General features: G+C 36.9%; 1 protein-coding gene across 1 annotated transcript; it reads left to right on the top strand.

Moving 5' to 3' along the window:
- Positions 1-6,342: 6,342 nt before the first annotated feature.
- Positions 6,343-17,465, top strand: KCNK16 (potassium two pore domain channel subfamily K member 16). The gene is made up of 5 exons (XM_070931255.1): positions 6,343-6,555; positions 10,957-11,071; positions 11,556-11,722; positions 15,550-15,715; positions 17,242-17,465. Exons 1-5 carry the CDS (start codon positions 6,343-6,345, stop codon positions 17,463-17,465), a joined length of 885 nt encoding a protein of 294 aa, XP_070787356.1.

The following is a 17,465-nucleotide window of genomic DNA, read 5'->3' on the forward strand; positions in this document are numbered from 1 at the left end:
AAAACATTTTCCATTTTCCATTCCAACCTGCACACTTAAAATATTTCCAAAGGGCTTCAGTTGTGCTATCTGATGCCAATCAAAAAGCAATTAACTAGACTGCAGTGATTCCTAATGAAGGATTTCAAAATTGATTATTTTAAAAGAAATTTGGGAGATTTAAAATGAGAAATCATTGGCCTCTCTGTGCTGAAATAGAAAGTATGGCAAATCTGTTACAGAAACAAAACTGAATTGGATCAGAAGACGTAGGACAGCACTGAGCCAATGAAACTGCAATGAATTGAGAGCAGCTAGTCTGGGTTCACAGAGGTTATCCAAACTAATGATTATTAGCGCTACCCAGCCATTGTCTATCCTAAAATGAAGAAGCTTAGACAAATAATCTTACCATGTAGTCCCAGAGCACTAACAGAAAAATGTTTTTATTTTGTACCTCTGTAGGTTGCTGCTTTCATGTAGAGGCAGCACAACTGCAGACAAAAGAGGGCAAATTTCAGTTTCCTTATTGATAATTCAGTAGAAGAATGAAGTGTCTCATCTCTAGACACTCTACAACTCTAATGTCTAGCCTCTTTTTTCATCCTAGTCCACCTTCTTTTGACTCTAGGCAGCATACATTTGGCAAGAACAGACTTTTTTTTGGGAGGGGGGTGTCACATACTGGTACTTGAGCTCTAGATATAAATGGAAATGTCAGTCTTTGTGCTCAGTTGCTTGTCCAAATGACTAATCAAGGTACCTGCCTTTTCTAAGATGTTTCCAGATGGCTATTTTTTTTTTCCAAAAATGCCGCAGAACTAAAATAATTCTGTATATGCAGTTACATGTTCCAATGAACCAGTGGTATACAAATATAACTTTTCAATCCAGTTGACAGGCCGTTTACACTCCCATACTTTTAATACTTAGAAGCTATATATTTATTTATTTTTAAATTTTTATTTTCCATTTTTCCAGTTTATATAACAATAAGCATTTTTTAACAGTACTGTGTCATGTATCTCTTAAGGTTATCTACATTTATTTCTATACATTTTTGTCTAAGTGGTTAGAACAGAGAAATAAGCTATATATTTAACTTGGTTATTGAAATCAAACAATACACTGAACCATAATCTAGAGCAGTGATGGTTAATCTTTTCGGCACTGAGTGCCGAAACTGGAGTGTGTGTCATGTGCATGCATGCGCACCAGAGCGCCAGAACCCAGAAGAGAGCAGTTGGCCAGTGCACATGCGCATGGTGGCCAGCTGCTCTTCCAGGTTCCATCGCGTGCATGCGTGCTGGACTGCTAGGCCGGCATGCACGCGTGTGCCGAAACCCAGAAGAGAGCAGCTGTCCAGTGCGCATGAGCATGATGGAACCCAGAAGAGCAGCTGGCAACGACACATGTGTCCACATGTGTTCTGTGTGTCACCTCTGGCACGCATGCCTTAGGTTCGCGATAACGGATCTAGAGCAGCCAGATGGAGGGACAATTTTTTTCTATTCAGGACTTATCAGACTCACATAGGCAGAGATCCTTTAAATTGAATTAAAATCCTCTACCAGGAATTGAACTTGGAAACCATTGTCCTTTAGATGATTACATAATATTCAGTGCATTAGCTTTAGGAGCTATCCAAATCCTGCTCCAGCAAAGTTGCAGGAGGAATACATAAATCTATATTTAGAATGTTATATGCTGCCCACCGTCCACTGACCTCCATTTTTCTGGTTTCAGAGCTTAAATAAAAGAAGGTGGACCAGGGGTGAAATCCAGCAGATTCTAACAGGTTCTGGAGAACCGGTAGCAGAAATTTTGAGCAGTTCGGAGAACTGGCAAATATCACCTCTGGCTGGCGCCAGAGTGGGGTGGGAATGGAGATTTTGCAATATCCTTCCCCCAGGAGTGGGGAGGGAATGGGGATTTTGCAGTATCCTTCCCCTGCCACATCCACCAAGCCATGCCCACAGAACCGGTAGTAAAAAAATTTGGATTTCACCACTGAGGTGGACTATATGCACCACTATAAAGGCAGATGTCCCAAGAAAAGATCCTAGTTTCTGGCCAGCTAACAGCAACAGTGCAAGTAGAAGGTTCGCCTTGTGTGAGCAATATTTCAGGAAATTGTGTTGGTGCTTTCCACTCATTATGTCTGTGTAACGAGACTGAATGAGCAACCGCAGCAGAAGACGAAGGAATCAGAAATGCCAGCAGGTGGTCATGCTGTTTTGATACTGGCTGGTTTTCCTCTTTCACTCAGTTTTCCTATAACAGGATGGGAGATGGTATGGAGAACAGATGTATTCTACTTTCTGGACTGGCTGATTGATTCTGGGGTCCAGTGCTTGTTAGTCATCCATCCGCTTGATTAGACCAGGAAATGATTTTGCACACAGTTTAAGAACACAATTGGGAACAGAAAGTCTTTGGAACTACTGAAAGCTGCCTTATTACAGAGGAACCCTTTCAAACATTAACTACACGGTTTTCGAATGAAAGCGCAGTGGTAAAACTATTTGCACTCTGATTTTTTTGGTGGCAGGCATGCCAAAATGTGGGCAAGAAAGGGGATAGAAACAATGTAGATTTTATAATGAAATGACATACTTGTTAGTAATTAAAATACATTTAATTCAGTGGACTTTGGATACAATACAAACATTTTTGTTCTGATTTTATATCCATCCTGTTAAAATTTTATTGCAAATGAAGCCATTTGTGTTAATTATAGATGATTATGTTAATTGTAAAATGATGTAAATTGATGCAAAAGATAAAATCAGTTTCAATAGACCTACAGGTATAACAAACATCCCCTTCTTTTGAATGGTCCATTAACTTGAGTTTTTACTGGTATATATCAAGAAAAGGTTCGACAATCATTTGTCCAGGATTGAATTCTACTCCTACTATATACTAGGAGGGATACTACTATAGGGAGTTGGAGGTTGGACTATTCCTCTTTAGGAACCAGGGGTGAAATCTACTTACCTTCCTTACCGGTTCGGAAGTGCACACACGCGTCACATGCACATGCAGATCTTCTGTGCATGTGCAAAACATTCTGCGCATGCGCAGGAGATAAATACATTACTTCCTGGTTAAAACCAGAAAGTAATGACACCCGGGTGGGTGGGCGGAGCTTCACTCCACCATCGCTACTGGATCATCGAACCACCAGCCAAGATTGCTACCAGATCGGGTGATCTGGGAGCATTTCACCCCTGCTAAGAACTCAAACCAGTATTCAGCAGAGTCAAGAACAATACTTGGAAAGGCATATAGTTTTTATTATTGATCCAAGAATCCTAATAGTGGAGAAAATTAAGCATTGCAAAATTAAGTGATGAAGTCCTTTTATAACAGCCCCATATAAGTTTTAAATTGTTTGTCCTTCTTCTACCCTTAGAAGATCATTGACTTTTACCACTCATTTTTAGCCTTGAATACGGAGAGCACTTGTACTATGTTTTGATAAGTTTTGTCTCACCAACTTTGGCACTCACACTTTCTCATGTTCATTAAATTTATATGCCATCTAGGCCCATCAGAGAACATTTGCCCCTTGCAGATGGGGTATATGGAATACTTCTGGGTAAAATGCAAATTTTTACTTTTATTTAATGTTTATCTTTCTTGACTAAATTTAAAAATATAAATCATTGGCAATAAATGACAAGCGAACACCAAGAACTCTACATTGGGAATGAAATTTGGCACTAAGATTGCACCTTTATTCCCTGTTTATCTGAATGAAGCCCCATTAATTTTAGAATTAGTTAGGCTCTTCTGAATAAACAGCTTTAGGGCTGTGTAATTTACTTTAATCCTCAGGTCTTTGTAATCCTCTGACATATTCATTTTCTCTGTTGTCTGGACAATAGTTTTCTTAAAAATAAACATTTCTCCTCATCTTTTTTCAACTAAAATCTGATGGTAAAACCATCTCCTGGCATGTCTTATATAGAAGTCTTTGTTCTTTTTATAAAACACCTCTGTGATATATTTTATTTCCCACTGATTGATTAGCAGTGCTTGCTACTTTAACATTCTTTTAACATAATACTTTATTCCTACCATTAGAGATAATAATTCTGTCAAAACACATTAGAAATCTCTGCCATTCATCTGATTAAATGGGTTTGTTTCTACACCAGTAATCAGACTTTGGTTTTAACTACGAAATTCTGACTAATGCGATGTGCAGACCTTGAATGAAGGAGTGCCAGCCATTCAAGGAAGGATCTCAGATATTTTTAATAGCCACTGGAAGCTGGATTTCACTAAATAAAGCTTCTCTGGTGCTAGACATACATACCATTGAGACCGACTGCCATGATTTCTCCTTTCTTTCCTTCCTTGTAGTAAATTTACATACTACCTTTACATTCAAAAACTTCCAAATGACTAACAAAAGAAATTAATCAAAATGAATATGATGTAGATTGGTTATGAAAACATCCACATTGCACTGCTTCCTGATTTGTTTCTTCCTGTATCTTCTAGGCCCCTGGAGCTGCTTAAAATTTTTAAATGTATAATCATTGCCCAGGACAAGGAATTCTGTGATTTTGGAGATTCCCTGAATAACATCTATCTATCATGAAAGTACAATTGACAATTTATCAGGGCCCCTAAAGCAGAGTACTTGAAGAATAAGGGTCTCTCAAGTCAGAGAAGGGGCCCACTGACAAACCAGACCATCAAGATTTGGGCCCCTAAGGAGCTGGCCCTATATCGTCTTTTAAGCCTACATGTTATGGCTTCTTATGCAAACAACTGGAGTATCTCCCTCAGTTGCACATAATATTGAACTGGTTTGTTTCTTTAAGAGTTGTTGATATTTGGGCAACATACAATTTTATTATATTACAGGTGTTTCTTGTTAATCCATAGAGTTGACAGGGCCATTCATGTGTTGAACAGTTTTACATTCACTCATGCCTTCAACCCCATGTGGAGGAGGAACATGGAGAGCTTTAAGGCCTGCAGCCTAGTTCAATTATTAGAAACCATTCAGCTAGATCATACTAACTTGGTTACAATTTAGGCACATGAAGAAACTGTATTCACCTCAATATTTTGAAAAAGTGTTGTTGTAATGCTTATTATTTTGTGCTTTATACGTTTTTGCATGTTAAGGTATTTTCCAATTTTATGTGCCACTTGGAATATATTACATGGCAGGTAATAAATTTAAATTAACAACAATAAACATTCCCAAGCACCATCATCTGGAGTAGGAAAAAATCCTATTGTCCATGTAGAAACAGGCACTGTGTAGATTGAAGTATACAATGGTGTTTCTCCTTGTGAAGAGGTATTGGCCTATGCTACACTAAGAAGCTGGGTCTGTGTATATAATATGCAGAGAGCCCTTTTCCACAGCAACCACATGTCTAGATGGCAACAAAGCACTCCTATCATAGGTGATAACAGAGGACACATTGCTACTGTACTTTGGCACTAGGACACATATTGCTAATTTAGCTCTTTACTCTCTCACGTGTGCTCAGAACAAGTGGGAGACAAACAGAGTAGGTTACCTGAACCTCTCTTGTGAGTCCAGTGCAGGAAAGCATTTCAGTTCCTCTTCTGGTTTTCCATTTCCACAGGTCTTGGATCTGATGGCAAGACACCTTATCTGTGACTTAAACATGGTTGCCCTTAATTACTTCTATGCCAAATTTTCCTATTTGCACATGATTTTTCAAATGCAATTTTTGGAAGGATACTTCGTTCCTGATTCTGATATCATCAGGAGTTGCTGTGCCCTGTTCCTGATCAGTGCTATATAACTGCTGTATGAGATGATGTTCCAAATTGCTAATACTGTGGAAATGGAAAAGAAACAAACAAAAGAAAATCTGCATCATGCAGCACTCAAGCTAGGAATTACAGAAGTTAATGTTCAACACATCTGGAAGGCATCAAGCTGGAGATTGCTACTGTAGTTTACCCTATTATTTATCACTGGCAGTACAGAAACTTCCAATAGTGCTAGTTAAATCTGTTTCCAGGTCTTTTGGCCCAATTTGCCAATCCCCAAATGTGAGAAATACTGAGTTTCTCCATCTTTTACTTGTGAACAAAAACGCATCACTGTTACCAGAAATGCAGCAACAAACCTGTGTGATTTTACTCCCAACTGAAGAAAAGAGGTGGGAGCTAAATCTGTTTGCTTTAGTCTCATGTTGTCTAGACCTGATGCTCACAAGCTGTTTAAACACAATCTTAGCTGTGTGTGCTGAAAAGACAGCTGTGCAATTCTTCTATGCCTCTTGGAGAAAGAACATTAACCCATGGAATAACGCTTGGCTCCACTAGGTCAGGTCTGCCTGCCCACCAACAGCCATGCCCTACCTCACCGTGTGCAACCGGCAGCTTAGCTGGACTCTGACACTGGTGCTCGGGTATCTCTTTTACCTCCTCCTGGGAGCCATGGTGTTCCAGCTGCTAGAGAAGCAGGCAGAAGCCCAGAGTCGAGATCAGTTCCAAATGAAGAAGCTTATGTTCCTGCAAAACTATACATGCTTGGATCGGCAAGCTCTGGAGCAGTTTGTGCAGGTAAGGACAACCTTCCACTATCAGTGTCTATCCACACAGCCAATATTAACATGGAGCTGCATCTCTGGAATGGGTGGCTAATGCATAGAGAATGCTGGTGTTGACTTGGCCGTCATTTTAAAGAGAGTTTGTCTTCTAAAGATTATCAAATCTAAACCCAAATGGTCAGAAAGTTGTAGAAAGTTGGTCTATTTGATATGCATTCCTGATTGTCAATATCAGTTATTTAGTTTTCTGTGTGTGGTCTAGCCAGAGCACTTAATCTCTGTTGAGAAATAATTCAATCTTCATAAGTATATTCCCATTATCCAATGAAAATGCAACAGAAATAGAAGAGCCCTTATATTATAATAAGGCCTCCTCCTACAGTCTGATTAATGAATAAGTGCTTATCTGTATGGACTTTTTCCTGGCAGTACATTGTAATTTCCCATCATTCCAATTGCAATTCTCTTTCCTTTTTTCCCTTCCTACTAAGGCCAAGCAGTGCATGCAGTTTTCTTGGGATTTCTATGGGGTTGACAAACAGGCTTGCACTCTGCCAAACTACTGCACCGTTTATGAATATTTATATTCTATTTGGTGATTAGGCTGAGTTGGTTGCATAGAAATATGGTGTAAAGAGGGAAAAGGGAAAGAAAAAGGCACCAACTTCCAACTCTCTTTAGCACAATAGAAGATAACATTACAGCTGCAAGTTTTGCATATTATATCACAGAATAAATCATTAAACTCCAATGATTTATTCTATTTTAATCTCCAGTTTTTTGGAGGTGGAGTTTTCGCACATGAAACAGAAATTTGAAGGGAGTAATTCTCTCCCCTTGGACTTGAAAAAAAAATGGGAAACTACTTCTGCTGCCTCCTCTCCCAATGTGATTTCCCCCACAATATTGTGGAAGATTTTTGAGAGCTCAGCACACTCCTTCATGTTAGCAGATTATATTGCAGGGTGAGAGGGGAGGCATTTTTGTCTAAAGTATGCTAACAAGATTGTGACTGTCTCTCTGGAAGAAATATTAACTCATTTTTTTCTTGAGAAAATGATGTACTCTTATCACTATAAAAACAAGCAAAACCTACATCCCACAAACAAAAATCTGATGGCAGTAAACAGATGTATCTGTGACAGCTCGTAATTGCCTAAACAACATTGATTGGACCTTATTACATTAGTGACAAACATTCTACAAGGAAAAGGTATCACTGTTAAATGTCACTGATTCTATTTCTAAATTTTTGGATACTACCTATAGGCATTTATGCATATAAATCATATACCACAAAGTCTAAATACAACTATGGCTGGATTCAAACATTATACTAAGCCACAACAGTATAGAGCAAGTTATGGTGGCCTTCTTTATGCATAACTATAAGACATAAACCCTGGTTTACAAACCACAATGCATACTGACAGAACCAAAGCAGACCCATTATGGCTTACTAAGATGTGTGAATTGGACCTAGACATATGAACATTATGTATTCTGTTAACAATTCATGAAGCAGTAATTCAAAGGAAACTTTTTCCTTCCATTTAACTTTGAAAAAAATTGAAGCTATTTCTGCTATCTTCCCTATCGCAACTGAGATTCTTCCCATCATATTGTAAGGTCTGAGAGCTGCATGAATCCTTTACCCACAGAGATTGTAGGTGTTGGGGAAGAGCAATAGGTACACCTCTGATCCTAATGCACCTCCCATTTCTGCCATTGTATAAGTCATAATAAGGGCATAGAGTTTTTCTAGTTTTGCCTTCCAGCTTAGTTACTAAAGAGCTTACCTCTGCGGCTACTTTGAATTAAATCCATGAGGAAATTATCATCTCCTTTGTTTTACAAACTCTAAATTGAAGGGTTCAGTTAGTCTGTCTTCCAATCAGACATCTACTACTCCTGAACACCTCCATTCAAAAAACCAGTTAAGATAAAATGACAGAAAATAGAAATAAATGTGGCTTAATTAACAAAAAACATCAACATAAAAATGTCAGTTCCAAATGCCTGAATATCTATCCCACAATCAATTTTCCATTTCTTTACCAAAACTCAATGTTGCAAAGCATTAATCTAGAAATGGGAGAATGTAGGGAACATTTGCAGAAGAAACAGTAAATATCATATGGCATAACTCCATATTTTTAAAATTTTTAAAAATATATATTTTGCACTGATTTTTTAAAGAATGGTAGTTTCTGGGGAAAAATGGCTTGACCCTTTCATATATAATGAAGGTTTCATATTTTGTTTTCTTTGGTTCTTGCTTTAAACCAACAGTTTAGCATTTGATCAAAGTGATAATTATTTTCCCCAACAAAATGTTTTTAATGACAGCATTTATAATCAAAGATAAACTATGTAGCTTGTCCTCTGAAAAATGGAGCATTTTGTTCTCCACAATATAAACAGAAATTAAAAAAATGCCACATATTTGCTGCTGTTAAAGGAAAACTCAATTTTCTGAGGTAAGCATGTTTCATTTGGAGCATTATTTTCTGTGATCAATGCTGGTTGATATTGTACAAGAACACTAGAGGGCACCAATATTTCAGTTACAGCATAAATCTTCATAAATATAATGCATTTGCCAAGTATCGGCATTCCAATTTAAATAATTGTTATTATATTTGGCTTAATATTATTGTACTTTGCCTAATACCTTACTCAATATGGCCCATTCTCTGCTTACACCAACCATTGCATAGGAGTTTATGTACTGGCACTTCTCTAATTTCTAATGAGATTCAACAAAGAAACATCTAAGCTAGATCATAAGATAGTATTGAAGGGTTTCATCACAAGCATTGCAGAGAAGATCAAAACAGCAGCCAACACAGTTGGCCCATGAAAAGTACATTCAGAACCAAGCATAGGAAAGTATTTTATTGCAGTTTAAAGGACAAAAAAAATTAAGTGAAAACTTTTGGAGCACTGCAATCATCATAATAAATTAATACCAGGCAAATGCATTATGGACTACCATAATTTTTTAACGTAGTGATAGTATTCAGACAATGAGAAATGCAGGCAACTAAGAATGGAACTCAGTTTCTTATGGGATCAACAACTTCCTGATGAACAACTGGCCTTATGTGTTCTCAATACTTTCTTTCAAGACACTGCTGAATGTTTGTCTAAGAATTATAACTCACTCTGTAATAATGCTTTTACTGTAATCCAAGAATGAGGTGTGGATACGTTAAAGTTTATCGTAAATATAACTGACCCTGTTTATTTAATCAAATTTAGACATTACCCATCTCACTAAGTAACTCTGGGTGGATTACAGACAAAAACCATAAAACGATTTAAAAGGGACAAAATTAAAAACATAATTAAAAACATAATAAAGGTCAACGTGTACAAAGTCTAAGAATCTCTCTTTATACATACCTATGTCACAAGAGTTTAAACCCTGTTTCTCCTGCTTAATGTTGTAAGGGCCTGGTAATTACTCCTTAATTAGACTTTTAAAGACGTAGACATCTCTAAATTGTTTACAAATACCCTATTTGCAGTCACCCATTTCCCATAGTTTCAGTCTTTTCCTAAACCCTTTCTTACATTATTCTGGTATTAAACAGGTACTGCATCCCTCTTATTGCCTCACTGTAGTTGATCCACTACCAGTGGATTCCAGTGAAAGAGTCCCCTCCCGATCTTGCTACATCTACTAAGGATGGTTCAATCTGTCACCTTTAAGTGGCTTTTTTTTTAAAAAAATAAATCTTAAATCCATTCTACTTCAATATGAATTTTCCCTTAATCTACCTATTTTTTATAGATTATACAGATTTGTATATTAGCCATTTGTAGATTAATATTTGTTTGATCATTATTTAAAAGGTACAAACTACATAGCAGAATTTGGTAGAACAATTCAAAACTACACTATTTTTCTTTCATTCATGTATACATTTGAGAAATATGAATTCTTCACAAGCTCTAAATACAATTATAATTGTTCTCACTGAGAGAGGGTAGTGACTTGTTTACAACTCTTACTGCATCTAGTAGTGTCAGGCACACACTACTTCATTTCAAAGCACTGAAGAGTTTATTACTGCTATATTTACAGAATCTGGACAATTAACAGTCAAAAGTACATTGGCACTAAATAGAGGTTAACAGAATTGATGAATGGTTAGAGGATCTCTTGTGGCTACACAATTAATTCAAACTGATGACACATTTAACCCCATCTTCCAGCTCAGCCTACTCATCTCCTACAAGCAGTCCTATTTTACTGGTAGAGTAACATGGGCACTCTCATAATTACTACAAAAACAACTATCAATGATGAATATTGGAAACTGAATGCATTTAACTTAGTTACTATAATGTCCCAGTTTTAAACAATCCCTTTCTTCCCCTTCTTTTACAAATGTTTCCATGATAGGTCATTATGGAAGCCTGGGAAAAAGGAGTCAACCCTGAAGGAAATTCAACCAATCCTAGTAACTGGGATTTTAGCAATAGTTTCTTCTTTGCTGGGACTGTGGTCACCACTATAGGTAATGTGTGTTATTTTTCCCCCCTGGAAATCTTTCTTCTTTAGAGTTCCACAATACTTTAGGTAAAAGTTGAGTCATGTGTGACTGATGATACAAAGCAGTTTGCAAATCTGCATCAGAAAAGTTTCAGATTTTGAAATGTATATTTTAAAAGTCATTATATTCAACTACACCCATTTTTATGTGGTTTTTTTTCCCTATGATTAATTGTCTTGTCTACAGAATATACAGTATCAGTTGTGTATTTATGAAATCTGCTTTTGGGCACTCAGGACATCAGAAAATGCATGAACCAGCCAAAATTCAGTGTTACAGTCCCCGTAATTTCAATCATAGAAGCAAGATTCTGCAAGTGTTTAATTTTGGCTGGATCAAAATAGGAGGAGATCTGAAAGAAGAATAAGCAGAATTCTCTTAATAAAATAATATTTTTTTCATGTAAATTAAGCCTCATTAAGAGATTTGATTTCTTTTCTTTCTGTAGGTTATGGGAACTTGGCCCCCAGTACAGTAGCTGGACAGGTCTTCTGTGTATTTTATGCTTTGTTTGGGGTCCCTCTTAATTTGGCATTTCTTAATCGGTTGGGGAAAGGACTCAGCACACACCTGATTGACCTGGACAGATGGGTCCACAAGTCAGGGAGAGCTCAGGTACAATTGCTCATTTATTCCTATAACACATTACAGAGGTGATTTTCATGTATTCATAGCACACATGAGAGTATCTTGGACATATGCCAATCCAGGACAACAGAAGACTTTGTTGATATGAACTTCTGAATAGTGACCGGTTATATCAAGCTATACATTCTTGATAAAAGCTCCAGAAGACACAATTTGTTGATACAACCTAAAATCATGGAATGCTAAAAAAAAAAAAAGTACAAGTAGTCCTCATTTAATAACCAGTTGCTTAGCAAGTGTTTAAAACTATGGAGTCCCCAAGAGATCCCGACGACCCAATTCTACAGTTCCAACATCTGAGCGCGCAGTCACATGACCGTATTTTGGGAGCTTAACAACCTGCTCACCAATATGGCCAACTGCAGTATTCCACGGTCATGTGACTATAATTTACGATATTTTTTGCTGGTTTCTGGACCTTTAAAGTCAGTTACCAGCAAAAAAAAAAAAAAAATGCCCATAGGAATACATGGATTCACTTACCAACTGCCACATTCACTAAACAGCCACATAGCCATCATGACTTACAAATTCTGGGCTCCTGTATGATTTTAAGTTGAGGATTCCCTGTATTAATTGTAGAAGTGAAGCCATTACAAAGGGCTAAGTAAGTTACAGCAACTAAGAATACAAGCAAGATCAGGAGGTAACACAGAAAACCTAAATGGTCAGAAAGCCAGTGTTTAACACAAAGAAGAATATCACTATCTCAATTTCTTTTGAACACCGTCATCCCCGTTTTCCCTATACTTTGCTCTGCAATGGTGCATACTACTTAGTTCTGAATACTGAATACAAGTTTTCATGTATAATTTTGAAGATGTCCAATATGATTTTCAGATATGTATATATCCTTCTCTCTTCATTCCACATAACTGAAGTAACATTTGTAAATAGGACACTGAAGCAAGCAGCTGATAAGGATATACTCAAGAATACTGAGGGCCATTCATTATCTCCTTCTTTAGCCTTGCTATCTACGTATTTCCATATCATTTCGTGTTTCTGAGTATATAATATGCCTCTGAATTCTTGTTTTTGTGACAAAACAATTGTAGCAGAGTACTGGTAGTCTTCAACTTACAACCACTTATTTAAAAATTGTTCAGAGTTACAAGGGTCGTGAAAAGTCACTTATCCTCAATCATCACACATACAACTGTTTCAATGTCCTTGCAGACACATGATCAAAATTCAGGCACTTGGCAACCCATATGTATTTGATAGCTGTAGTGTCCTATGGTCTTGTGATCGTCATGTGCAATCTTCCCAGGGGGCTTCCCACAAGCAAACTCAATGAGAAAGACAGCTTCACTTAACAACCATGTGATTCATTTATTGACCATGGAGAAAAAGGTTGTAAAATCAGGTGCAATTGACTTAGACTGCATTGCTTAGCAACAGAAGTTCTAGTCCTAACTGTGGTTGTACGTTGAGGATATATGCCCAGATAATCAATTTCTGTTTCATAGCAACAAAGTAAAATGTAATCAGGGAGCTTATAAGCTTGAGGGTAACTATGTCTTTCTCCCTCACATATAGACAAAGAATCCCACCATGAATTTATCAGCAGCAAAGCTGGACATTCCACTCCCATCAAAAAAGGAACCCCTCCCCCCACATCTCTCCTTGGCAGCCTTTGAAAAATGTTTCTCTGTTGAAAATTGTGTCCAAATATTGATAATTACTTTTACATGAATAAGAGGATGATTTCATATGTTTTAAAAGGGCTTGCCAGGCAATTTACATGAGTTACAGTACATAAATTGGGGCAAGATGCATAGCAAAATTCCTTGTGTTGCAAGATGTAAACATTACAAGATTTATTATGATTTTTCTTAATACCGGTACTTAGAGAAAGAAATGCTAGATCAGAAAGCTAGCCTAATCCAGATAGGGTTTTTCAAAAGTTATACATTTCCACACCAGAAATCAGAGAACATGGGAGAGGCATAATGAATATCCTGCTGATGATGGTACAAAGCTTGGCTGAATTCCTAAACAGGTGAAGACAAAATTGTTACACAACTCTTTGGCCCTCTGCCTTTGACTGAAGAATTACTTGCCTGGGAGAATAGTCATAGATAGCAATGTCTATTATGCTTTCTGTACATTTCAGCAAGACAAAATTTCATATTACATCATTTTTAAAATGTAGATGATTCATATTTCCTTCTATAAAATGCTTTTTTTTTTAAAAAAAGTAACTTTATTGTCATTGTACGTGTATACACAGGTTTATGGACATAATTTAGAGGGAAGGGCAGTTTCCCGTATTTCCTAAAAACTGGATTTTCTTCTATTTGATTTAGGAGAACAAAATTCATAGCCATCCAGAATCTTGGTAGGTAGAAATCTTGCATGTTGTTGTTACCTTGCAGAAGGTGAGTTCAAAAGGCAGGGTTCCTGAATATTTAGCATTTGTACTGAAGAACAGTTTTCTGTTACCTTTTTGGAGAGTGCTGTTGAGAATTATTTCCTCTTTTACGGAAATATATGGAAAGAAGCCATATTCAAGAAGCTGTTTTGTTTCGAGTCACACAACATACAAATCAGAAATTTCATCCACATTTTCATGAAAACACCACCGGTATTCGAAATTGCAACAACCATATTCTAGGTATCATCCATTCAATGTTTTCTGATGAGAGGCTGTCTACTAATCAATGAACCTTCTCTAATGTCAAGAAACCTTTCAAGCTGTTTCACAGTTCCCATTGATTTCTAATTTTTGCTTTTACCTTAATAACTTATGGACACATCTCCTCAACCCTGCTCCTTTGAATCAGAGCTATTTCATGTTGGTATCAATTTCATGTTTTGGGTTTAAAATTACCTCATTTGTTTTACTGTGTGACACAAAGAGGCTATGACTTGGGCTGCCTATATAGTTACTGCATTAGGAATCTATGCAGAAAATATTTATCATTGTGTGGACAGAGATGTAGGGCCTCAACCTTCTGTAGAAAAGAAATGAACAGAAATGGGACCATGAACTCATACACGTTAATGTTTGGGTTAACTTTTCCTCAAATGTTCTTGTAGTACTTCAATATATAGAAAACTCTAAGTAAGAGAGTTGACAGCTATCGATTCTCTCCATGAAGACTGCTTTCCCTCTCTTTTGGACTGTAAGTTGAAAGGTTTGCAAACTCCATTAATTTATATAGTATCCTTCATAGGTGGATTTAAATTCAATAAGGTTGGCTCCCACAAGTGATTAGGTATCAACCCAAAATTTTAAATTATTTCTAAGTTTATTCTTCATCAAATGTATCACCAATGTCAGAAATGTAACTTAATATATCCAATTGTGGCTTCTCCTTGATATGACTAAGCATCATGTCAAGGATAGCCTAGCAAATCTCCATTGTGAATTGGAGCTTTATGTGGATGAATATAATATTCATGTGGATGAATGTAATGTTCTGTTACACTTATTTCTATTCTTTGATAACCAAATAGAAAAAGTACTGCATTCTGAAATGATAATAGGCATGCCAATATTTTAAAATAACTATACAGGCCAGGTATGAGGGTATCTCACTGAATTTCACTCCTGGAACTCAGCTAAACATCATTTGGGGACTATTGAAAATAGCCTTCATGTTTTCAACCACACTTTAGATCAGGGGTGTCAAATTCATGTCGTCTCGGCGGCATCATGTGACGTATCAGGACTTTCTTCCCCTTCGCTAAACTGGGCATGGGTGTGGCCAGCATGTGACGTATCCAGCCCGGGGGCTGGAAGTTTGACAGCTACTGAACAACCATTCCATCCTTATGTTTCTCAGGTGATGCAGACATTAACCATGGTATTATTTCTGATGGCTGGGACTTTACTCTTCCTGGTTTTTCCACCAATGATCTTCAGTTATGTTGAAGGCTGGAGTTATGGAGAAGGCTTCTACTTCACCTTTATCACCCTCAGCACCATTGGATTTGGAGATTATGTAGTAGGTAATAATAAAAGTAGTAGTTAAATGCTGTAAGTAAGAGAACCCCCACCCGGTCTATCACACCAGCATTGATTGGAAAGAATTCTAGAGACACTTATACATAACAACATGGCCATGGCATGTAAATTATATTTACAATGTACTTTTTTGTTCACTCATTCAATTGCTCCATTAGGAGTCAAGAATACAGGTTCTTGCTTTTTTAAAAAAAGAGAGACAGATTAAGAGAGAAATCAGTTGCACATGGCAAGTATCTCTGCATGTAAAAAATTCAAACACATTTTAAAATTGCCCCAAATTCAGCAGTAACACACTTTATTTTGGCAAACATCTCTCTGGTATCTTGTGAGTTCTCATGCAAGGAAACTGACTTCTCATGAGATTTTAGTTTTTAAAAAACTTACTTTTCTTTAAATGGCAAATTCCCCATTGTGGCCGCCATATTTTCTACAAACATTTCACTGACAGACTAGATTTTAAAATAATTGCTATTTAATTGTATTAATAATAGACATTAATACAATTATTAATTGTATTAATAATGTCTATTAATAGGTGGTAGTAATCTACATAGATAGTTGTGCAAAACACCATGCTCCAAACATGCCACACACAAGAGTGCATTAATGTGGACAAAGTGCTTTTAAAAGGACCAGATGCAGTTACTGTCTGCAGCTGAGTAAGAAATGAAAATGCTACTGAGAAACATTGGTGCTTTCTTTGCTTCTTTTCTATAGATGCAGACAAAACTGTTCAGAATTATATTTATTTTGAAGGAAAAAGGAATCTATTTTCTATTCCAGATGGATTTCCTGCACTAAATCAAGCTGCAACTCACTGGGTAGCATTAATTTTACATTCATTTTCACTTGAAATTTGACATTCCAATTCCGACTGACGTAAAACAATCAGTCACAAATTACATGTTATAGACACAAATAAGATTTTTAAAAAAATATATTTGCATTTCCTCTTTTTTCCCTGAGCCATACTTCCTGCATTTCTGGTTTTCATGATGTGAAACTATTCTATAGACAAATGTTCTTTTCCAACAATCATTTCAAGGATGAGGCTGAGATGCTATGGAACTCCACGCTAGTCTTTTCTTCCTTCAGCTCATGTGGAAGAGAGATAATTCAATGGAAGCATTTGTGCAGAAGACACCTTATCATCTTCCATTGACAGAAGCAGAGGGCAGGGAAGTGCAGAGTAGTACACTATAGTTTTGGACTAGAGAACTCCAGATTCAAGTCTTGCCAAAAATTTGCTTTAATGAAATAGCTCATTAAAACAGAAGTCATTGATATGAATCATTTAAGGAACTGCACTTTTTGGAGGCTCCTACAGAAGTCTGAAAAAATATGGTACTGCTCTGGAGAGAGCTGCATTCACTTCCCCGTATGTTCCAAAGCAATTCCACTTCTGAAGTATGCTTGTATATGTGTGCACTGTATTCAGCTTATTAGAATACTTTTTCAGATATTCAGCTATGAGAAATTAAGTTTCCCTCTCTTTTTGTTTCCATAGGTACTGATCCTAGCAAGCATTATATTTCAGTGTACCGAAGCTTGGCAGCAATTTGGATTGTCTTTGGTTTAGCCTGGCTTGCTCTGATAGTCAACCTGGGAGCAGACCTAATGGAGAAATTCCTACAATTTAATAAGCAAAAGTCAGATCCAGGGACAACAGACGTTACTGTTTCTAAAGGAGAAGATAATCCTGATCAACCCAGGATCTATATTCCCACCTGA

This window comes from Pituophis catenifer, unplaced genomic scaffold (assembly GCF_029215685.1).
Source record: "Pituophis catenifer annectens isolate HBS135680 unplaced genomic scaffold, rPitCat1.0.hap2 SCAF_1, whole genome shotgun sequence".
NCBI lineage: Eukaryota > Metazoa > Chordata > Lepidosauria > Squamata > Colubridae > Pituophis > Pituophis catenifer.